At 38.1% G+C, this 23,808-nt stretch overlaps 1 protein-coding gene across 4 annotated transcripts in view; it reads left to right on the top strand.

The window, feature by feature from the left end:
* DICER1 (dicer 1, ribonuclease III) overlaps positions 1–23,808 on the top strand; it is a 70,421-nt gene that overhangs the window by 4,343 nt on the left and 42,270 nt on the right. For 2 of the 4 annotated variants that reach the window (XM_070594176.1, XM_070594177.1), the window contains exons 2-8: positions 14,118–14,181; positions 15,115–15,216; positions 18,803–18,991; positions 19,620–19,782; positions 21,270–21,400; positions 22,373–22,507; positions 22,956–23,116. In XM_070594176.1, coding sequence (XP_070450277.1) covers positions 18,848–18,991; positions 19,620–19,782; positions 21,270–21,400; positions 22,373–22,507; positions 22,956–23,116 — 734 coding nt within the window. In that variant the 5' untranslated portion in view covers positions 14,118–14,181; positions 15,115–15,216; positions 18,803–18,847. The remainder of the gene's footprint in view (positions 1–14,117; positions 14,182–15,114; positions 15,217–18,802; positions 18,992–19,619; positions 19,783–21,269; positions 21,401–22,372; positions 22,508–22,955; positions 23,117–23,808) is intronic. The other 2 variants (XM_070594178.1, XM_070594179.1) reach the window with 2 other exon arrangements.

The following is a 23,808-nucleotide window of genomic DNA, read 5'->3' as shown; positions in this document are numbered from 1 at the left end:
TGTCGTATGGTGGTATATATAGGCAGGGGTGAATACAGAGAGAAGAGCATTATTTTTGAGGTCTAGCTGGTGAAATTGAAATTTTCAGTCAAGGAAGAAGGCCTTTGTTCAAATGAATTGAGTACAAAGCGGCTTTTCTGTTTATCTAAAATCGTCAATGAATTGTTGGTTCTCTTTTAATATGCGAAGTTGCTGTACATTTTAAATAAGTGGCTAAAAAATGCCATAAGGAAACATTGTCTGAGGATGTCAGTAAGACTGTTACTAGAAATAAGACATGAAAGACTTAAATTTTGGCTTAATGTTTTGATTTTTGAGGCTCATAGTGACGTAAAATGTCTTGGCTGTGTGAAGGTTTGTAGAGTAGGAAGGATAGACTAGAATGTTGCCTGGCGCTGGAAGGGGCTCAGATTTGTTGAGTAAATAAATTCGTTTATGTTTATATTACTTTCTGAAGTACTGTCCTCCGTCACTTGATGGGGATACGTTCTGAGAAATGTGTCGTTAGGCAGTGTTGTCGCTGCGCGAACCTCCTAGGGTGTACTCACCTACCCACTACACACCGAGGCTGTGTGGTGCTAGTCTTAGGGGACCGCTGTCCTGTATGCGGTCCGTTGATGACCGAAACGTCCTTATGCGGTGCATGACTGTTCTTAGAAGCCAATACAATTTCATGGAGAATCAGATTGCTTGTATATTAAAGCTTTTGAAAAGATCATTACTGTTCTGACTTTGGCCGGATCATGCTGCCTGATTCTCCATTTGTGAGGTCCCTATGATTAGGTGCGTAGAATCATTGTGGACTGAGAGAAGTGTTCAGCATTTCCTAGAAGATTTCTATGAAACTTGGGAGTTTTACTACCATTGTAGGCTTTCTCATTGTTGAAGCAGGCTAACCCTGATAGTTGTTGTGGTTGTTGCTTTTTAGGTGACAGCTCAATGTGTACAGTGAAGTAGGGATTTTAAAAACACATTTGGAAATTCTTTTGGGGATTAGAAAATGTCAGCAAATCAGTTCAGAATTTAAAAAATACTGTACTTAAATAATGAGAGAAGGATCTCCACGTAAAAACTGATCTTTGCAGTGATGTAGAAAGGTTCTTTGATTAAGGAGTTGGGTCAGGAGCCCTGTTTGAAGGGAAATGAAAGGCCGTCACCTTATCCAGTACTTTGAGATATTTTTAGATTCCAGAATTTCTGTCTTCCTTCTGTTGGTAACGGCCTGGGAGGGCAAGATTAGCTTGATGAACCCAGAGAATTGAATGGCCTCTTCTGCTTTTACACATCCGCTGCACAGCCATCACTCCTGGGTAGTTCTGATCAGTGGTATTTTAAGCTCTTTCCGCTTTGCAAAATTAACTATTAATATTTTATCATAGCATTAGAGGGATGTGTAAGAGCAAGTCTTTGCTGTCACAGAGACCAGGGTTCCTATTTGGATCCCTCCAGTGTATCCCTGAGGAACACAGGGTGTACGCACCCTCTCTGAGTCAGCTTCTTCATCTGCAAACGGGTCATAATAGTATCTACGTCTTGAGATTGTGAGGGAAAAATGAGTTCCATAAATTCTTAGCCCAGTTCTAGCACATAACTACTGTTTGGTAAAATTTAGCAGATATTATTTTGCTTTAAATATGTACATTAGAGAAAACTTTGCTATATTCTTAATGTGATTAGATTGTATTGTGATCCCCCTAAATTATTAATTTTAAGATGTATGTCCAGTTTTATAATGGAAGATGAAAAAGAAAAGAGTGCTCAAGAGTAATGTTGCACAGGCCAGTCTTCTGTTTTGAGGATGCCTGTACTGGATCAGATGGTTCAGCTGTCCTAGTTGTGTCTCTATAATGATGATTCCGAGTGTAATAGTGCCTTAAATATTGCTAACTTTCCCTGAATAACTGTTATTCTTCTATTATATGCAAATAAATGCATCATCCTTGAATTTGTATTTCAAACCAGCATACACTTTTTGTACATGTCTCGTGTGTACTTGATGTAGGCCAGTGTTCTTACTCATTGGAGACTCCTGATTTGAGGAAAGATATGAATCTTATCCCCAGAAAAATGTACATGTACATGCTTGTAATTTTATATACAATTATAAGAGGTACAGGGATCCCTCCCAAAGCCCCTCCATAGACACTGATTTAGGCTATGTCTGCACATATAAAGACAAGTAATAGGTTAACAAAAGAAAAAGAACAAAATTCCAGATAATTGGGGCAGACATGATTGGTGGCATTGAATGAACGGTGTAAAATAATGAATGGTTAAGAAACCTGGGTTTTTGTTTGGCTTTCCTTCTGAATAACAAGCTGTGTTTTAAGGGCAGGTCAGCCTGGCCTTTCTAGACTTTGTTTTAATTTTCTCCCTTTTAAAATGGTAACATTTACAAGTCTCCAGGATATCTTATAATCAGCAATCTTTGAAGCGCCCATATAACTCTGGGACTTCTCCATTTCAAGCTGAGGATCAAAGCTAAATATGAGACATGGAAAAGAGAGAGTGCATGGTTGAGCACTAAGGTTTGTAGTAGTTACCATAGGAGAGTAGAGGTGGAACTGGGAGATGTTCTGAGCAGGAAATGGAAGATGAAAACCCTGGGAAATAAGTCTTGAAAGTAGATAATGTTGGGTTGTGTGCCTTGATTGGATGGCAAAATCTTTGAGACAGTTGAGTCTTTTCATTTTCTATCTCTGCATCTAGTACAGCTTATTAAATGTTTGTTGATAAAGGAGAATTTGACTGGAACTGTTTAAAGCTTTTGATCTGATCAATTTGATGAAGAGTCAGTAACCCATTGAGAGGCCTCTGATACTGTTAACGAAGAAAAAAGTGTCCAATAGGCATTCTCGTATTTTAATTTTAAAAGCTTATTATATTTTGTATATAACATTGTACTGAGATTACCTAGCTATTTTTCCAGGTCTTGTATATTGTATGACTAAACATTAAAAAGAAAAAAAACACCCCAATTCCTAAGTCTTTATATGTACCTGTTAGATATAATAAACTCAAGTAATTTATTAATCTTAGACCAAACATAAGTTTGAGTGTTTCAAGGAAAATGCAGAATTTTGTTGATAAAAATATATGAACAAATGATAGAACAACCTAAATTAGGCATTTAAACGCAGTATGTAAATTGAGCTGGAGTTAAGCCAAGCTGTAATTTAATTTCTAAATGCTTTAGTATCTTAAAAAGAGTGATTCTTTATTGCTTATGTAAATATATGGACTTCAGTTTCTAACCTTTCTTCAATAAACTGTGTCAAATGAGGCATTGTCAAAGGATGCTTTCCTTTTGGGATATGTTTGTAAAGAAAGTTTCTGTTGACATATGACAGAATCTGAAGGAGAATATTGTTTTTATACTCAATCTTTGTAATCCTCTAGCTTTTTTGTAGCTGAACGTTAGGAGAATTCTGGAAAGTTTTTTTTACATATGAGTTAGGTCCATACTTTGGTCAAGAGTAGGGAAATAAATAGTTTTCTTAAGGCCTCTTTAGCATGCACACACACACACAATCTCTTATACATACATATGTACGTATATGAAATCTGTGTCTTGCTTCAGCAGCAAATGCTCTGGCAAAATGCTTACCTGTGTTATGTGTATTGAGTGAAGAAAAAGTGACACAGTCCATTGTAGTTTCTGTATTATTAATTTATCTGGTTTATTTTAGTGTGTTTGAGCCCTCTTTATGATTATAATCTCTCTTAAGGTAGCACTTTTCATTTCACTAGAGAGAGAAACCATTACGTAGTGTTTGTGTTGAGCAGTAAATTGTGTTCGTCTTCAGCTGAGTGGAATACAGATACTGGGAGATGGTGAGCTCTGTAATCAGGACTTGTGTATTTATGGAGCGCCTATGGTCCACATCACAAAGGCCAAGAGCAGTGCGAGTGGACCGGGCTGGTTTCTATCGCTAAGGCTTTACAATTAAAGCAACATTTACTTGTATGTGTTTATGCAGATTCCACTAAAAATAAAATAACTCAGTTTGCTTCTGTTAGTCTTACATTGGGTCCACGCTTTTTCAACTCCCTGGGGAGATCAAAAGGAACACATCCAGATGTAACTTATTTTGACTGGCAGATCAGTGTAAATAGACACCTCCTCTGAGACCGTAGTGTATTGTATATTGTGGAAATAAAAGTTTAGGGTCAGACAAAATTTTAAGTAGAATTCCACTTCTCCCCTTTGTTGGTCAAATGGCCTTTAGTAAGTCATTCTGAATCCCTGTAAAATGGCGATAATACTTCTCTTGGTGTTGTTTTGAGGATTAAACCAGATAATAGAATTTAAGTGGTCAATAAAGGTAAGTTTTATTCCTTCCCCTCTTACTCTGGGAGCTTTTACCAAAAAGCTCACCATGGTAAATGAAGAATTTTTACATATTGTATTAAAGATTGTTTGCTTCTCTTTTAAAATAAACATTAAATTAAATCAATTTCAATTGATACACAGGAAAGTGCCTAAATTATGAGGTTACGCAAAGTGATCCCAGCTGTAACCGGTGCCCAGCTCAAGGAACAAATATGAGGAGTACTTTATAAGCTCCTCTCAATGCCCTCTCCCACACACTACCCCCCCAAAAGTAAACATCATACTGACTTAATTACTTTTCCTTATTTTTAACTTTATATAATGGAAATCATACGGTATGGTTTTGTGTTGGGTTTCTTTCACTTAACATTTTAAGTTTGTGAGATTCATTCCATGTTGCATCATCCAGTTATAGTATTATATGAATATGTCAATATTTACTTGTCTCTTATGTCATTATGGACATTTGGCTTGTTTTCAGTTTTGGCGATTATGAATGGTGCAGTTCTGAACATTCTTGTGCGTGGCTTTTGCTGAATATATGTACATATTTCATTTGGGTAGACGCTTAGCAATGGAATGACTTGGGTTATAGGGCATGTGTATATTCACCTTTAGCATATACTTCCAGTTTACAATTCTGCCAGCAGCGTGTGAAAGTTCTCTAAACTCCACATTCTCCCCCACACTCAGTATTGTCTGTCTGCTTCATTTGAGCTGTTCTGATGGGGGTGTGGTCCTCGCTCACTGTGGTTTAATTTGCATTACTCTAATTGCTCCTGAGGTTGCTGACCATTTTGATGCCTTGTACTGTGTAGTCCTTTGCCTGCTCTCTATTTGCTTATCTGCCTTTTTCTTACTGATTTGTAGGAGTCATTTCTACCTCCCCTACTCTGGGCTTGCTTATTCACTCTTTTAATCAGCTCAGTTAATAAACAGCAGTTCTTAGTTTTAATGTAGTCTAGTTTGTCAGTTGTTTCCTTTATGGTTAATAGCTTTTTATGTTTTGTTTAAGAAGTTTTTGCTCACCCCAGGGGCATGAAGGTATTCTCTGTTTTATTCTGATAACTTTATTGCTTTACTTTGTACATTTAGATCAGTAATCCCGCTGGCATTGACTTTTGTGTATGATGTGAGGCAGGAGTCAAGATTCACTTTCCCATCTGGATACATAATTAACCCAGCTTGTGTTTGAAAAGAGCATCCTTTCTCTACCGCGCTACAGTATTGTTTTTGCCGTTAAGGCAGTAACCTTGTATGTGCGGCTCTTTTTCCGTGTTCTGTTCTGTTGCATTGCCTGTTCCTGTGCCTGTGCTGCCTGAATTACTGTAGCTTGTACCGCCTTCATAAATCGACTGATTTTTGAATGTTAAGCCATCCTTAGATTCCTGTGGTCACGATGCATTATCTTTTTTATATATTCCTCAATTCAATTTGCTCGTATTTTTAGTATTTTTACATTTTTCGTTTGAGAGATAGGTCTATAATTTCACTTTCTTGTAATGTCCTTGTCAGGTTTTGGTGTCAATTTTATGCTGGTCTCATGGAAAGAGCTGGGAAGTATTCCCTCTTATTTCTGTCCTTCTGAAGAGTTTCTCTTTAAGATTGGAGTTATTCTTTCAATGTTTAGAAGAATTCACTCGTGAAGCCATCTGGGCTTGGAGTTTTTAATCAACTTTTAATCCAATTTCTTTAAAAGCTATAGGCCTCTTCAAATTTTCTGTTCCTTTAGATGTTAATTTTGGTAAATTGTGTTTTTCAAGGAATTTGTCCACTTTATCTAAAGTATTTCTTCGAGTGGCCACTAAGAAGTAACTGATACTAAAAATAAACATAACCAGATAAAACTTTGCTCCATTCGGAAAAATTGCAGCTTTCAGGAGCTCGTTAAGTGGTTCAACACACGGAATGCTCTTTGTTGTTGTGTGCGGGAGAACAGGCCGTGATGAATGCCGCCTCACTTAGGCTTTGTACGCTCTTAACATTTAGGCACAAGTGTGGTTCATGCGGACAAAGTTAGTTCCCTGAAAACTCATGATATTCAGAAGCTGTCGGTATGTGAAATCTGTAATTAGACTGCAAGCTAATTTTTTTTTTTTGGAGGAACATTAGCCCTGAGCTAACATCTGTACCCATCTTCCTCTCCTCTATCTGTGGGACGCCTACCACAGCATGGCTTGCCAAGCGGTGCCCTGTCCGCACCCAGGATGCGAACCGGTGAACCCTGGGTCGCCGAAGCGGAATGTGTGCACTCAACCGCGTGCCACTGGGCCGGCCCCTGGAAGTTAAATTTTTAATCTTTGACGAAAATTCACTTTGGATTAATTTGACTAAGGAATTATAATTCACATATTCTTTGTTCTTTGTCGTTCTTTAAAAATAAGTAGTGAAAGTATGAAATAGTAGTATCTTAAGTAATGTGTGCGTTTCTTAAGTGGAAATGTGCAATAGGCAGTCAAGGACAGAGAATTGGAGCTAGAGATGGGGTCACCAACCATCCTGATTTGTCCATGGTTGGGGTAGGTGAATGGTTGGTTCCTGGGACAAGGGACTTCCAGCATGCAAGCAGGGACAGTCCAGGCAAACCAGTATGAGTAGAGGCAATGATTGTAACCAGGAAAAGGAGCGTCTTCTCTAAAGGAAAGACTCAAGTGCAGGAGGCTCTTTGTTGCGTTTCGATGTTCTGATCTCTGGGCCTTGCCTGGAGAGTTGTTCTTGGGCTGAGATTCACTAGGTGAGAACCCTTGGTGTGTGCTGAGATTGAAAAAGCAGGGGCTCAGAGGCCGAGGCTCAAATCCCTGCCTTGCTCCGTGTGAGGCCCTTTGTGATCCAGCCCCTGTTTATCGTACCACTTTCATTGTTTCACTATTCTCCCCTGGGACTAGCGCTCCAGCACACTGCTTGTAATTTCCTCCACGTGACCTGCCTGCTTTCTGTTTAAATGTTTCTCCACATGCTGTCCCTTCTCCCCGAGGATGTCCTCTGCCCCCACCCCGGCTAGTGCTGTTACTACTCATTCTCTAAAACTGGACTCAAGTCCGCTTGTCACCTTCTCCAGAATACAAATTTGCATTAGTGACGTCTTGCTTAATAAATACTTGTTGAATGAATGAATGAATAATTTAAGGAGCAGGAGGTAAAACAAAAGTTTAAATGGGGGAAACCACCTTAAATATTACTTTTTATACTACTCTGAAATAAAATTGGATTAAGTTCCATTTTTCTGTGTTCTACTGATAGCCAAACATGTATATCAGTATTTAGTAGAGTTTTTTAGCTTTGTTTTAAAATATTTTCAAACTTATCAGTGGTAGAAACAGCATAAAGAATTCCCTGCGTTTGCCAGTAATTAACCTTTTGCCACATTTGTATTCTCTCCCCGTTTCTGCATATTATTATTATTTTTCTGAACCGTTTGGGAGTAAGTTAGTGTTATGCTCTTCACTACTAAATATTCAAGAGATTTTCTAAGCACAGGAACTTTCCCCTGAATGCCTCCTGTGTCTTATTTCTCTGTTGCCTTCAGCTCAGAACAATCCTTATGCTACGGTGGCTGATTTTGAGGTGGCATACTCTCATCCCCTTCATCCCAGTAATGTCCTTTATGGCACTTTTCCTTCCCTAATAGAGACCCAGTCCAGGGATGCACTGCGTTGGGTGGTCACTTCTCCTTACTCTTTTCATCTTGAATAGTTTCTCAGCTTTTATCTTTTACGACGCTGACATAGTTGAAGAGCTCAAGCCTGTTGTTTTGTGAAATGAATCTCAGTTTGGTTTTCATGTTTCCTCATGATTAGATTCAGGTTTTGCACTTTTGACATAAATGATATTTCTTTCTCAGTTCATCACAGGAGGAGGTACGTGTTGTCTGTTTGTCGCCGTGTTGATGTTTGTCATTCAACTCAAGGTGGTATCTGTCAGGCTTTTCCAGTGTAAAAATACCAGTTTTCATTTGAATTAGTACGTAATCTGTGCAGAGATACTTTAGACAATATAAATATTCTTTTGTAACCTTCACCCAATAGTTTTAGCATCCGTTAATGATTCTTGCCTCAGCTGCTGATGTGATGGTTAAAAATGGTGATTTTTCTGTCATTCCTTCCACATTTATTAGTTGACATTGAGTAGAGTTTTATCTGAATTTTAAACCTAATAAAATACAGTTTATAAAATGAAAAATTAATGAGAAGTATTATTTGAGTCTTTGGGTTTTTCTGCTTATACTATGCAACTTTAGAACTTTAAACTGTTGCTGAAACATTTTCAAGGTCAGTGTCAGATCAGACTGCATTAGTGTCGAAGAGAGTTTCGTAGGTTGGGAGTTCCCCCAGGAGGACTGGGAGAGGAGGATGGATGTGGTTGGATGATGTCAAAATTATCATTGTACAAATTGATGCCTCTCTAGCTTTTTCAGGGCAGCCCTGAACTTTTCTTTGTTGGGGGTGGAGGCAAGGATTGGGGTATTAAACTTGTTAAAATAATTTGGGTTGTTTAAAGTCTTTTAAAAGTGGGAAGTATCTGAATTGAATTTTTTATTTGACCTACAAAAAGATAACATGTTAATTTGTTAGAGCAATAAGCCTTATTCTCAGCGTAGAATTAATTAGTGAAAATATAATATGGGTATTTCCAGCTTTCCTTAAATTCTCTGTAAGTCAAGTATAAGATTATCTTTCCTTTCAAAGGTCTTACAATTTTGAGAGGGATAGCAATAGCAATAACATCTAATATGGAGCGGAAGATGTCATTAAGCCCTGATTTGGGTGATATGGTCCATGTGTGCTGGGTGAGAGGCGAGTGGAATGCTAGAGGCTTTTAGGGAAAGCTTGGGGAGGGGGCGGGGGTGGACCCCAGCAGCAGGAGGTTATCTGTAAAGATTGGGACACACTGGTCGCGGAGTTCCAGGGAGAGCAGATGCTGTGCGTGGTCGCACACAGCTGTGATGGCGTGCTGCACCTCTTGCCTGCAACTTTTAATGTGTTGCCTTTCCCGACTCAACATCGATTAAACATGCATCAGACTCAGCAGGCGCTTAGGCTCGTTTTGTCTCAGGAGTGACCTCTCTTTAGTATTAAAATGTTCATGTTATATTGTCTCAAAACAGCTCGATGTAGAAAACTCTGGCCCTCTCTTCCATGCTGTAAAAGATAGGCAGAAGGTAGTAATGAATTGAGTAAAACTCTGGGACTTGTTGGACCATATTTTATTGAGTAAAGTACAGAAACTTGGAATCAAACATTAACCTTAAAACTCACCTTGAAAGCTAGTGCTGTATTAAGTATTTCCCTGTCTTGAAATAACACTGCAAGGTAAATGTCCTTATAGGTAACCTGAAGGGGAGGGGCGGTGTCTGTGCCATTTGGATGTGTTGGAATGTTGTCGTATTAAGTATTTGAAGTAAACAGGCCATTGGCTGGCAGCCTAGAGATATTTTTTATATGGAGATTTTGACGGATGGAATTTGTTAAAATGGTATTTGACCTGTATTCAACTGCAATTTTGGACAAATCTAATTTTAGGCATAATTACGTTGAAATGTAAACATAATATGTTTATGTTACAGATTTAGAGAAACCCAGAAATTTGTTTGGTTCATCGAGTAGTGCAAGAAAAGAAAGCTAGTGAATTTGTGGTTTACATTATAGAAACTGGCGTAAATTTTACCACATTTAATGGCTTAAGAAGGGAGGTGGTGTTTTTTTCAATGCCTAAAACAGAATCATATATCTCTAAGCTGTTGTTTTTGTACAAATCATCCTCAGTTTGAAAGTTCATTTTCCATTTCTAAAAGTAATAAAGTGTTTAAATTGTAGAGAATTTTAAAATGCAGAAAAGTTTTAAGGAAAAAGAAATTACTCATGGTAGTAATCCCATCCTCAATTTTGGGGTGGATTTTCCTCCATTCCTCCCTCCCTCCCTTTCTTCTTTTCTTTAGTTTTAACTTGAAGACATAATCGTGATCTTACTGTAAATAAAAATGTTCTGCTTTTTCCTTGAATGCCATAACATAAGCATTTTGTTCATTAGGAACTGTCATCATTTTTAATGGCTCAGTTGAATTGCATCATGTAAAATGAACCACAGTTTACCAAACCATTCCCTCAGTCATTGTTAGACATTGAGATTGGCGGGGGGGGGGGCGGGGGGGGGGCATTTTTTGCTGTTGATAATACTGCAGAGAGCATTTCTGTATGAAGTTTGTGATAATGTAGGCTAGATTACTATGTGAAGATTTCTAATTAGTAATGACAAATATGACAATTAAAAATGGAAATATTTCTCTTGTCCTGTGTATTTAGCTAAAGGTACCAGTGTTTAAATTCTTAAAATTATCATCTCTTTTCTTTTCTCCTTAGTCTCTCAGTGTTTGGTTTGACCTTAGTCTTTTCATAATCTATATTCACCAAATAGTAGTTGATAAATCCTTGAAATATTTATTTTATATACTGTGGATATCTTCTATCTTTTTGGTTTTTTTTATATTTTATATTTTCAAAACTTGTCTATTTGATGATGATTTCCTGCCCACCTGTGTACCGTTTCAGTGCCTAAGAAACAGTTAAGTGAAGGAATGTTTTCAGTGATGTCTTCGGAGCCAAACAGAAGTAGCATATAGTATTTTTTGGTTTTTGCTTTTAAAGAGAACTTGACACAAAGCTATTTAATTTTATTTCACATTATATACCGTATTTTATGATTTAAATTTGTTTGATTTTGATCCTACTGTAAATTCATAGTGACTAGGTTGTTCGAGTTTGTGGTTTTTCAGGTTCATCTGGTTAAAAATACTGTAAAATCTTGTGTACATACTTTAAATTTATATGAGAATATGTTTTCTATACTGAATCTTAGGATTAATAAAACATTTTAGGTTTCCTTTAAGGAGTTCCTTAAAGTCTGAAGAATTGTTTGAGAACAATGGTTCTAGATAGAGATGGTAGTGTGGTTTCTTAGAAACTACCATTTATTGAGCATTTTCTGTGTTTCAAGCCCTTTTTCTCTACCAAGCTTAACATACATAATCTTACTTAGTTCTCGCAATAGGTGTTCCTATTTTACAGGCAAGGGAACAAGCTTAGAGAAAGGCAGTGGAGTCTGACAAACCTTGGTCTTCCTGACGCTGGACCCATTGCTGGCATTCAGAGGATTTTAAATGAAAGAGACTTAAAAAAAAAAAGAAAAAAAGACTTTGCTTTCTACATACCCCATGGCCTTAGTCAGTGCCCCTCCTACATCCGAGGGTCTCTGTGAGGAGGGAGTGACTGTGTAATTGAAAGTATTAAGAGGTGAGAGCATCAACTTACAAAGTTCACTGAAAACAGCCGAGACTCTCCTCTCACTTTAATTTAGAAAAGGGAGGTTGGTGGGAGTTGTTATAAACAACTTGGATCCTTTCTCTGTGCAGATTCCTTTTTAATATAGCTAAACGTTTGCCTTCTAAGCTCCATCTCCATTCTTAAAACTCCTGTCCCTAATATAGTTGGGCAGTATATATTAGAATTTCTCTAGTATTTGAGTTCCAAGAAATGGAGGTTTTTTTATTCGGCATGAATACTATTTGAGAATTGGACCTTTTTTTTTTAACCCAAAGTTGGGGAAATATAATTATAAATAAAATCTCCTCTGAGGTGCACCTGAAATTTATAGTTACAAATCAGTGCTGCCTCAACAACAACAAAAGAACAAGAACAAAAAACCCAGAAAATCTCTCCACAAACGTAGAAGGGAAGAAAACGATTTTATATTGAGCAAGCATTAAACCAGAATGTGATGTGCGTCCCAGACTGTTCCCTGAAGAGACTGCAAAGACAGAAAGAAATCTTCCTCTGTTGTATAGCTAAGCGGTTACAACACTTTACATCCATGTTTTCAAGATGAAATTGTTAGCTTTCTTGCATCTTCATGACTGGACGTAGGTTTTGCAATTTGTAGTCGGGTGACAAATCAGGCCCGTCTGCTCCTAGGAGTCGGGGAGATTGGGCATCATCTTTCTTGACATTTCAGAGATGCTCACAGGTTCTTAAGGAAACATTCCTGAGACGTGAGGCTGGCTAGGCTCATTTAGCTTTTACGAAGGTTCACATACACTGGAAGAAGTTGAGAAAGAAATTCTGAATAAAAGGGAGAAGGAAGGAGCCTCTTCCCTTTTTTTTAATGCTTCTTTTTGGGGGTGAGGAAGATTGACCACGAGCTAACATCTGTTGCCCATCTTCCTCTTTCTTCCCCCTCCCCAAAGCCCCAATACGTGGTTGTATATCCTGGTTTAAGTCCTTCTAGTTCTTCCATGTGGGATGCCGCCACAGCATGGCTTGATGAGCAGTGTGTAGGTCCACGACCAGGATCCAAACTGGCAAACCCCGGGCCACTGACACAGAATGTGTGAACTTAACCACTGTGCCACTGGGCTGGCCCCTATTCCCTTTGTTTTCAACTAGGAGAATTAAGCCTCTTATTTTTAATTTGCCTTTACAACAAGTATAAACCTGGTACTTTGTATCCATTGCCAGGGATGCCCTTAGTCATTAGGCTATGTTGGAGTTAAAATAATGTCGTGGATCTCCATAGCCTCTTTGTCACTCGGAACTAAAAGTTCTTCTAACAGTTTTTGGTTTTGTCTGTTAGCTTACAGAAGTACTTCTGACAGTGTTTGTGTCCTATTGTTGATATTGTGTTTTTTCTTTTGTTGGGTATGGGACTTTATGGTAGTTGTGTGTTTTGGACTTCATGAGAGTGGGATTGAAATCTAGATAGTAATATTTGTAAAGTTAGTATCAGATTCTGTGACACATTATAATAAAATAAATGAGTTGGAAGTTTTCTCTTAGCAGTTGTGAGCGTGCGCACTAGGCATCTGACTTCAGGTTCGTCAGCTGTCTGCTGTTCCATGCCTTTGTCTGAAAGGGTGCAGCCATATGCTGGATTTAGATGCTAATGGGGGTGAAGGTTGTTGGTTTATACTAAAACTTGACTGAGTGGTACGTGGCCTGTCTTTGTTTCACAGTTAAGTTAAAGGGACCTATCAAACAAGAGTTTGCCTGTTGGTAATTTAAGTTGTGGTCATCAATTAAAATTAGAAACCTTGACTCTTGGCTTTATATTATGAACATGAAATAAGGGGTCCTTGTACTTGGGATGTTAACTTTCTAATATGTCTCTCTGCGGAACTGTCTAGGGAAATAATTTGGATAACTTAGCAATAATTTTGTAATAGTAGAGCTGCATTCACTTTTAAAGGATTATCAGTTTATTATTTGGGTTGTGGTGTTTTTAGTAAAGAGGGGACTCTGCGTTAGGAAAGATGCAGCGCCTGACACATCAGGCCCCGTGGGTGTGTTGAATTTGTGTCTTAGTAGGTGGCAGTGCAGAATGGAGTGCAAGGTCAGAGTCCAGGTAGCTTTAGAAAGCAAGCTGACGGCCTAGAGATGGGAGGCCGCTCATGCGGAGCACCATATGGACCGACGTCGCGTTGAAGTGTTCCTAAAGCCAGCTTTTCCTGGGGAAAATGGAATTTAGTGCCAAGAGTTGTCCCTAATATCTGGTTGGACTGTACTAATACCTTTAAAAAAATTTCATTTGTATTAGAACATAACAAATACTAATTTTAAAGGGCAGCTCTTTCAGACATAAACTGTTTTCTTGACTCTCAATAGATAAATAAATTATTTTTTCAGGGATCTTATTCTCGTAAGTTAAATATGAAAATTTTGTCAAATAGGAAATTTCTTATAGTTGTTTTTTTAAAATGAGTTGTATGTTCTAAAATATTCTCTCTGATTGCTTTTAGGTTACCTAGGGTATGAATTAATACAGACTTGGAAACTGAAAGAACTTAGAATCAGCATTTTGAGGTAAATATGTACGTGCTGAAGTAGTGTTAAGGTTTCCCCATTTTGCTTTGTTAACTGATTAGCAAAACAAATTTGTGTCTGAAATGAGAAAGTTCAACCTCCACGTGAATGTCCTTTAAACAACTAGACTAGATGTCGAGAAGAGACCACTGCCCATTTGCTCTTCCTGACCTTGTGGTAACAGAGGTGTTGCAGGAAGTTAATGAGCATAAATGAAACCTCGTGTCAAATCTAACAAAATCAACATCTGTTAATTAAATTAAGCATTTCATCTCGAGACTTTATGCTTCTTTAGTTTTTGATTTATAATCTCTGTTTGGAGAACCACTCTTAAATTTCCGTTTCTCCACAACGTTAACACCGTTGAGCTGTGTTGCTGAATTCTTTTATTTGTAAACAAATTCTGTAAAAGAGTTTATCGTGTGGGTTTAACTGGTGTTTGAGTTGTGTTTTTAATTTCATTTTGGGAAATTGGAATTGCTGGTGGATTTCATACACGTGTTGAATACTTATTACTAGTGATTTGGGTCTCAGCCAGGTCCCTCTTCTGATGGTTTTCTTTATTTCTTTTGTATGTGTGAATTTAGGAAATAACACGTACTTATCCTTTGATTTATTTATTTTCTAGTTGCTATCTTTAGAATTTATTTACTTTGTTTGATTTCCTCGTATTCGTTTTGAAATCTTTTCCTGAACTTTTCTCCAGCTTTTTCTTTCTCCCAGATCTCTGGGAATTAGGCTTGCTATTGTTGCAGCCCGTTCTCGTGTTCTTTGTTTCATCCTAAAATAACCCAAATGTCCTTTGTTTGAAATTTAATATAAAATAATGGCCCGTATTCAACTCTTCTTATCAATAGGGCTCTTTTGTAGATGTGTTTATATTCTCTTTAATACAGGAGTCTTAAACTTGGCTATTTTTGCATTTATTTTTAGAGCAGAAGCTTGGGCATGCTGTGATTTTCCAAAAAAACTGCTATCACAATGTCAAAATGCAGTTCAGACAACAGCAACACAGAGATCTCAAACATTAAAACGGTAAAGCTGTGATTGATCATATGTGGGAAGAGGAAGAGAGTTTATTCGTGTGTTTTACCAAGTGATTTCTAAGTGAATAGTATGTGGAAGCTGTGAAACAACCTCAGCCATTTCATGAGTGTAAATTGTTTGACCGGAAATGTAAAGTCTGTCATTGAAAAGCAGTCACGTGGAGTTGCTGTGTTGGCTCTGCTGCAGCAGTTACCCATAGTCAGTTAAGCTATGAAACTGTAGAACTTTCACTTACCAGCAGGGATTCAGAGCTTTCATTTAAGGCCAAGTTAAGGGGGAAAAATCTGTTTAAACACGCCAAAGAAAGTAAAAATTGGCAAAATTATAGGGTTTTCTGTTTTCACGTTATTGGATTACCTGTTGAATTTTTTAATCTTGGATTTGCTTTCCCTGAATAGAAAGTATATTACTGATGCCAGGCACTGTATACTAAATGAATGAAAATGAATTTAAATATTCTGACCATATGGGAAATATAATTGGGAGGATCGAGTTACTGTCCTCCGTTTCCTTGCAAATCCTCTCCTGCACCCACCCCCACCCTTCAGGGTGAGTAGGAATGGGGTGGGTGTAAATTTCTAAACCAAATAGAAATATCTTTGGATTTTTTTTTTTGAATGATTCTGTTCTTTGCAATATCATGGGGACATCTATGAATCTCTCATTCAGTTTGTCAAATATTTATTTAAATATATGTATGGTACATTGTACCAGGAAATTTAGGAGCTGCAAAGAATGACACACATCTTGTTCTTTGGAGCATGTGTGGCAGTAAAAGAAAAAGGTGTGTATATACGTGTCTCTGTGAATATATTCAGCGTGATGTAAATTATGAAAGGTGCATAGAAGGTGTTTGAAGGTTTTTATGTCACTCACATGGATGCTGCTTTCACTCTACAAACCTACAGTGTGTGTTTGCGATGTCCAGGATGTGGTTTGGTACTGTGGATGACACAGATAAACTCAAGGAACTCCTTGTCTGTTTGGTCATATTTATTTATTTAATTTTGAAAATTCTTTGTCTGGAAATAATTTCAAACTTACATGAAAGTTTCAAGAATAAGAACAGGACAGGAATATGTGCCTTACCTCTTTGCCCCATTCGCTTTGTCGGTTGCACACACTCTCTCTCTGTGTCTACCTGTAGTTTCTTTTTTTGAACCATGTGAGAATAAGTTGCGTACATCATGGCCCTTTACCCCTAAACACTTCACTGTATGTTTCCTAAGAAGAAGGCTGTTCTCTTACGTAGCCATCATGCAGTTATTGGCTTCGGTGAACTCAACAGCGCTGTTGTCTACAGTTTTATCAGCGGACTCCGTAATGTCCTTAATGGCATTGTCCTGCAGTAGGGGACCCTGTCTGAGATCAGTTACTGCATTTAGTTGTCATGTCTCTTTATAGTCTTCTTTAGTCTGGAACATTTTCCTAGTCTTTCTTTGTATTTTATGATATGGATATTTTTGACGAATATAGTCACCCCCCTTTGAAAAAATAGAACATTCCTCTCATTTATCTTGTAGACTATGTTTCTGGAGTTGTCAATTATTATTATTACTGATATTATCTATACGAGGAGAAATGGTGGCAGTGGTAGGGAGGCGGGGATGCTGCTGCTTCTTGGCTGTATGTGGTTCTGGAGGGCGGAGGAAGATGTGTTTGGGGGTTTACGTTACTGCCCTCTTTTCTCCTTTGTTTTTTATTCCCATCCACCACCAGGATGTAGGCTTATTTCCTGATACCTTCCACCATGTCTTTGATTGGTGTTGGGTTAGCATTTGGGTTGGGTCAACAGTGAGGAGTGAGGCTTAAGGATAAATCATCCTTTAGTGAGCAGCCTGTAGAAATGGAGGAGGAGTGCCGAGGTATCGCAGGCGTGGTAGCCAGGTGGTGGGTGCCTGCAGATCTCAGCTGTGGGCCTTCACAGTGTTGCATCTCAGGAAAGTAGGTAAAACAGATTTCACTTCAGGTCCTTGACAGCTGTGCTGATTAAGAAGCTTGAATGATGAGCCTGAGGACATGCATCCTGTGGGCCTGCGGAACTGAGAAAGTGGATGCTAAGTGTGTAGTAAGAGGAATGGCTGTTGGGCTCTGGTTCAGCAGAGACTGAGCAGATTAATTCTCATGGAGAACACAGTTTTGTCGGATCCAGGGGAAGTACTAATGTGATGGGCTTTCATACTGTACTCTGGAGTGCTGTGCCTGCTGTCTTCCTCGGAGAGGGTAATGAGAATTACAACCTGCCTGGTCCCCGGGCCGCCTGCCTTGCCAAGGCCCTTGGCTCCTGCAGCCGTTGGCTCCTGTACCACTTAGTTGAGATTGCACCTGTGTTAGCTGGATGTTGAATTCTTGTTACCTGAATTAATCTCTGAAATCAGAATTTGGTATTACGCCTCTGCATCAAAGGCTCTATACTGGACACTTCTTGTTGGATTAGATGCAGCAACTTAAAGGCACCGTGTTGTACCATGGGTATAAATTTAACATGTCAGGAGAATCCAAGTTTTTGTTGTCAAGGAACAAAGAGTGGGATTCTTTCTTTCCAGTTTCATAGAGTGATAACAATGAACACTCCGAAGCAGTACAAGGGAGAAAATTCCATTTACTGTGGGGCAAGTAAATTCTGCTGACAGTCAGGAAAGCTAATGACGGCCTTTCATGTAGAGATTTGAGACCCTAACCCCCTGTCTGCAGATTAGGAATTTTAAAAACACTCAGTTTTTATTTTATTTTATGTTATCAAATTTCTATTTAAAAAAGAATGCATGAAATACAGAAGAGTGCTTAGATACCGTGAAGAAACTTCCGTTTCCGGGAATGGTGAGCTTTGTTGTAGTTTGTCTGGGATATGTCTAGTTTTAGAGGTATGTATTTAAATAGCTGGTGAGCTGTGCAACTGTGATGGGTTGTCAATTGAGAAAAAGACCTTCCGTGTTTATGGTCTTTTGATACAATGACAAAATGATGGCAGGCATTTGAATCTTACCTGTGTGCAGGCACAGTGCTAAGTGCCTTCCTTACATTGTCTTCTTATTTTATGAATAATAGCATCATAGAATTTATGAAGAATGTTTGAAATCTATTGATGTATGTATTTACCTGTTTTATATATATACCTATATATTTAATAAGGCATCATTCTATACATATTTTCTTTTAAAGGTATATTGTGGACGTGGTTCTGTGTTGGTAAATATAGATATGTATTATCTTAATGGAGTCAGAGTAGTCCCTTACATAGCTATACCATAATTTACTTAGCTAATTTTATTAATACACTTTAAAGTTGTTTTTTGTTCTTAAGTAATAATGCAATAAATGTTCATGTACTTATCTTCGTGCAGCTGTCTACTTCGTTTAGACAAGTTTCTAGGTGTGGAATTGCTGGGGTGGAGAGGATAGAATGCTTGACTTTTAAAATGATCCTCTTAGATCAAGAAAAAGCTGAAACAATTATAGGGAGAGTTTGAAAAGGCCCATAGGAATGATATTCTGATGTTTCTCTTGTTTCTGTACTCTCTTTTGTTTTTAACCCTGCATGGTTGTGTAATGGTATTCTTTTTCCCTTTTGTAGTAAGCTGTGCTAGAACAAAAATGCAATGAAAGAAACACTGGATGAATGAAAAGCCCTGCTTTGCAACCCCTCAGCATGGCAGGCCTGCAGCTCATGACCCCTGCTTCCTCACCAATGGGTCCTTTCTTTGGACTGCCATGGCAACAAGAAGCAATTCATGATAACATTTATACGCCAAGAAAATATCAGGTACTAATGAGAACACTAATACTGGAGCATTTTCACTAAAATAGAGTAAATTAGCAGAGAGTTGACACAATTTATATAAAACTCATTTACCTTTTCAAGCTTTCCTCTTCTGATTAATTTTCTCATGCCAAATACTTTTGTTCTTAGTAGTCTTTTTCTTCCCTAACATCTGCTGGGTAATTGATTTGATAGTTTTATTTGTGAAGTTTCTTACTTTTTTCCCTCTGAAACCTCACTGTCCCTTAATGTCCATTTGGATGTGTCTGTCCTCATGAGATGTGTCGGAATTGAGATTCGATTGAACAGTCCTGAACTGGCAGAACCACAGTTTCTGTGAATTTAGTCATTCATTTCACTCTAAAGAAGTATTCTGTCCATGCAAAATAAGTCTTACAGAAATTGTAAACGCCATTTCAAGGCTGTTTACACAACACAGCTAAATATAACAGGCATTTTAATGCCTGGATTATAATTCTTATATAAAGATATGGAAAGTATGTTTTTTGGGAAATTTATTGGAGGAAGATTTTAGAAAAAATGAAATCTCCTCAATTAGAACAAAATCCAGTTTTCTGAGTTTGGTACTTCGTTAAGAAGTGTGTAATCTTTCTTCCCACTGTGTCTTTAGGTTGAACTGCTTGAAGCGGCTCTGGATCATAACACCATAGTCTGTTTAAACACTGGCTCAGGGAAGACGTTTATCGCAGTACTACTCACGAAAGAGCTGTCCTACCAGATCAGGGGCGCCTTCAGCAGAAGTGGGAAAAGGACGGTGTTCTTGGTCAACTCTGGTAACGAAAAATTCTTTTCTCAAATTGTGTGCAGGAAATTGGATGAGATTTTATGATTAAGCATATTTTTCCTTTGGGTATTAAGTTAAATTATGAAAGTTTAGAGAGTTTGATGAGTAAGGTGCTTGTTGAAGCTCTGATAGGAGAAATATCATTTTGTTTTATTTCTTAACTTTATGCTATTTCTCTTAAATATTAACCATTTTATTTCTCAGGTATTAAACTTAAGCTTTTCTCTTAAATGTAATGGCATCTAATTCTTATTCTGCATTTCTTTACTTTGGGAACATAATCTAATCTGAGTTGTTGCAGTTGTTTTGTTTTCTTTTTCTTTCTTTCTTTTTTTTTTGCTGAGGAAGATTAGCCCTGAGCTAACGTCTGTTGTCAAATCTTCCTCTTTTTTTTTTTTAGATTTTATGTTTTTCCTTTTTCTCCTCAAAGCCTCCCAGTACATAGTTGTATATTCCTAGTTGTGGGTCCCTCCAGCCGTGGCATGTGGGATGCCGCCCCAGCGTCAGTCAATGAGCGGTGCCATGTCTGTGTTCAGGATTCGAACTAATGAAACACTGGGCCGCCTGCAGTGGTGCACACAAACTTAACTACTCAGCCACGGGACCGGCCCCCAAATCTTCCTTTTTTTTTGCTTGAGGAAGATTAGTCCTGAGCTAACATCTGTGCCAATCTTCCCCTACATTGTATGTGGGTTGCCATCACAGCGTGGCTGACGAGTGGTGTAGGTCTACACGCAGGATCTGAACCCACAAACACAGCCGCCAAAGGGGGGCCTGCCAGACTTAACCACCAGGCAGTGTGGCTGGCCCAGAGTTATTTTGTTTTTGACATTTTAGCTTCACAAAGTATGTCAAAAGGTGTTTGATTATGAGATAGGTAGCTTTTTGATTTATGGTTTTGCTATACCAGTTGTAGAAACAAAGTTAGATACGTCTTACAAGTTAAATATTCAGTAAGAGTTTAAGATACTGGTTTTTATGTGTTTGGGATTGTATACTAAGATAAAAAGCGTACCATGTGAACCTGAGCCGCTGGGGTACTAATATAATCGTGTTGCCCCTCTCCTTTTTTTTAGATTGTCTCAGCATGTGATGTTCTCATGTGCTTTAAATACGTATTAGACTGTCTTAACTTTTTAGTGAAATGATCTAATTTTATTGAAGAAAACAGGAGGGGTGGATCTGGAGGGGTTACCATTCCAGCCTAGGAGTTACCATCTTAGGTTGGTGACAATCAGCTGCAGAGGAGGAAGGTGGCGTAAGGTTCTCTGAAGGACAGAGGCAGGTGGTAAGTCTAGTAAGTGCATTTTGGAGGATAACCTTGGAAATATTTTAAATTGGCTATCAAAAAAAATTGATGATTAGGTGTAATATGTAATAATAAGGATTTCCTTAACTGTCTTAATCATTAGTAGTCCAGAGAGCCAACTGGCTAGGATTTCTCATATTTACATGGAGCACTATGTTTGTAATCAGCCAACCAGGTTGCTCAGCAAGTGTCAGCTGTCAGAACGCATTCGGATCTCAAGGTTGGGGAATACTCAAACCTAGAAGTCAATGCATCTTGGACAAAAGAGAAATGGAACCAAGAGTTTACTAAGCACCAGGTAAGACTTGTAGAGAAACTTCACTTCATAAATTCCTGTAGGTCGTTGACGTGGTTTATAAGATGACCTGTGGCCTTGGTTATCTGAGTTAGGATTGAAAACTCTACTTTCCTGTGCCTTGTCAGCCTACAAACCAGCCCTGATATGCTCTTTCTCACTTTAGCTCATCCTAAACCAAATAAATGATTGATTTATGTTGCTCTTACTTCATGGAAAAGAATCACCTTTACCATATGATTTACTTGCTTGAAAAACACAAATTTCCACAACCTGTTTCCAGCTTGTAGATAACCTGCTTTCGGAAAATTTACCCTTGAGTCAAATGTCTTGAAACTGGAGAGGTTCCTTAGTTGAGATCTTTGGTCTTTGACGCAGACTTCCTCTAACTTACACGTTTCCGTCTAGCCAGCATGCGTTGAGGGCCTTTTGTGGGTCGATGTTGGTGGATCTGGAGTGGTGAAGAGATGCTTCCTCACCTTAAGCAGTCCGCAGTCTACTGGTGTGTCTCACAGACTGCCTTAAGTCCTCTTTAATAAAGCACGTAAATGTCCACAGAGTGACAAGCTGTAAGAAGAACATTCGGTTTGTGTCTTCTTCCAGGAAACCAGTTGGTTCAAGGGGAAAAAAAAGGAAAAAACAGTGTGAATTGTTTTGTGATTTGATTAAATTGACAGGTCTCATCAGTCAAAATAGGCTGTAGAAACCTGAAAACCTGAAAGAGATTTAGTAGATTTATCATAAAACATGGTCTCCATCATCAAGAGTTTTTTGTCATGGTCTGTTTCCACATTTTCCTAACTCTACTTCTTGATTCCAACATATGAGCTTCCATATGTTTAGAATTTTTAAATTTTGACTAATGAATTTCTTAATCCTGACCTACAATGCAGTGGTTCTGTAATGTGATTTCATGTAAGTGCGTCTAGGCAGGTGAATGGCATGTTTTGTGTGCTGATATCAGTTTTGTTTTAGGTTCTTGTTATGACTTGCTATGTCGCCTTGAATGTTTTGAAAAATGATTACTTATCACTGTCAGACATTAACCTCTTGGTGTTTGATGAGTGTCATCTTGCAATCCTAGATCACCCCTACCGAGAAATTATGAAGGTAAGTTTTTAGATTTTGTCAGTCTTAATTCAGATCAAATTACTAAGTACAAGCAGTATTTTTATATATCAAAAACAATAGCATTAGTTACCAATTTTGTGAATGTGGTTCCAGAGTATGAAAAATAAATATTAATGTTCCTTTAAATCTGTAATCTATATAATAATAAAGTATAATAAATAATCTATAATATCTAAATCTATAGTAAAATTTTAAACATAAATAAATGAATTATGTAATTTGTCATGAATGAATTACATAATAATCTGCCATAGCGTATTTAAATGTGACTTTTTGATAAACAGATCTTTTAAACGAGCTACAATAATTCCATAAGCAATATTTTTAGTATTGTCAGTCTTTTTGACCTGTTTTAATATGGTAATGTCTCTTTTGTTATGACCTTGCGAAATGAATTCCTTACTGTCAGTATCTTTTATTATGTTAGCTCTGTGAAAATTGTCCATCATGTCCTCGTATTTTGGGACTAACTGCTTCCATTTTAAATGGGAAGTGTGATCCAGAGGAATTGGAAGAAAAGATTCAGAAACTGGAGAAAATTCTTAAGAGTAATGCTGAAACTGCAACTGACCTGGTGGTCTTGGACAGGTATGCACTACAATTGACTGGAGGTATGCACTACATGTGACGTGGTGGTCTTGTACAGGTATGCCCTACGATTGACATGGTGGTCTTGGACAGATACGCTCTACAGTTGACTTGGTGGTTTTGGACAGGTATGCTCTACAATTGACTTGATGGTCTTGGACAGGTATACTTTATGATTGCCATGGTGGTCTTGGACAGGTATGCTCTATGATTGACGTGGTGGTCTTGGACAGGTATACTCTACGATTGACGTGGTGGTCTTGGACAGGTATACTCTACGATTAACATGGTGGTCTTGGGCAGATATGCTCTACGATTGACATGGTGGTCTTGGACAGATACGCTCTACAGTTGACTTGGTGGTTTTGGACAGGTATGCTCTACAATTGACTTGATGGTCTTGGACAGGTATACTTTATGATTGCCATGGTGGTCTTGGACAGGTATGCTCTATGATTGACGTGGTGGTCTTGGACAGGTATACTCTACGATTGACGTGGTGGTCTTGGACAGGTATACTCTACGATTAACATGGTGGTCTTGGGCAGATATGCTCTACAATTGACTTGGTGGTTTTGGACAGATATACTCTATGATTGACTTGATGGTCTTGGACAGGTATACTTAGGATTGACTTGATGGTCTTGGACAGGTATACTCTATGATTGGTGTGGTGGTCTTGGACAGGTATG

The sequence above is a fragment of the Equus przewalskii genome, chromosome 25 (assembly GCF_037783145.1).
Source record: "Equus przewalskii isolate Varuska chromosome 25, EquPr2, whole genome shotgun sequence".
NCBI lineage: Eukaryota > Metazoa > Chordata > Mammalia > Perissodactyla > Equidae > Equus > Equus przewalskii.
The sequence above is the reverse complement of the archived record's forward strand: the minus strand, read 5'-3'. Positions and strand labels throughout refer to the sequence as shown.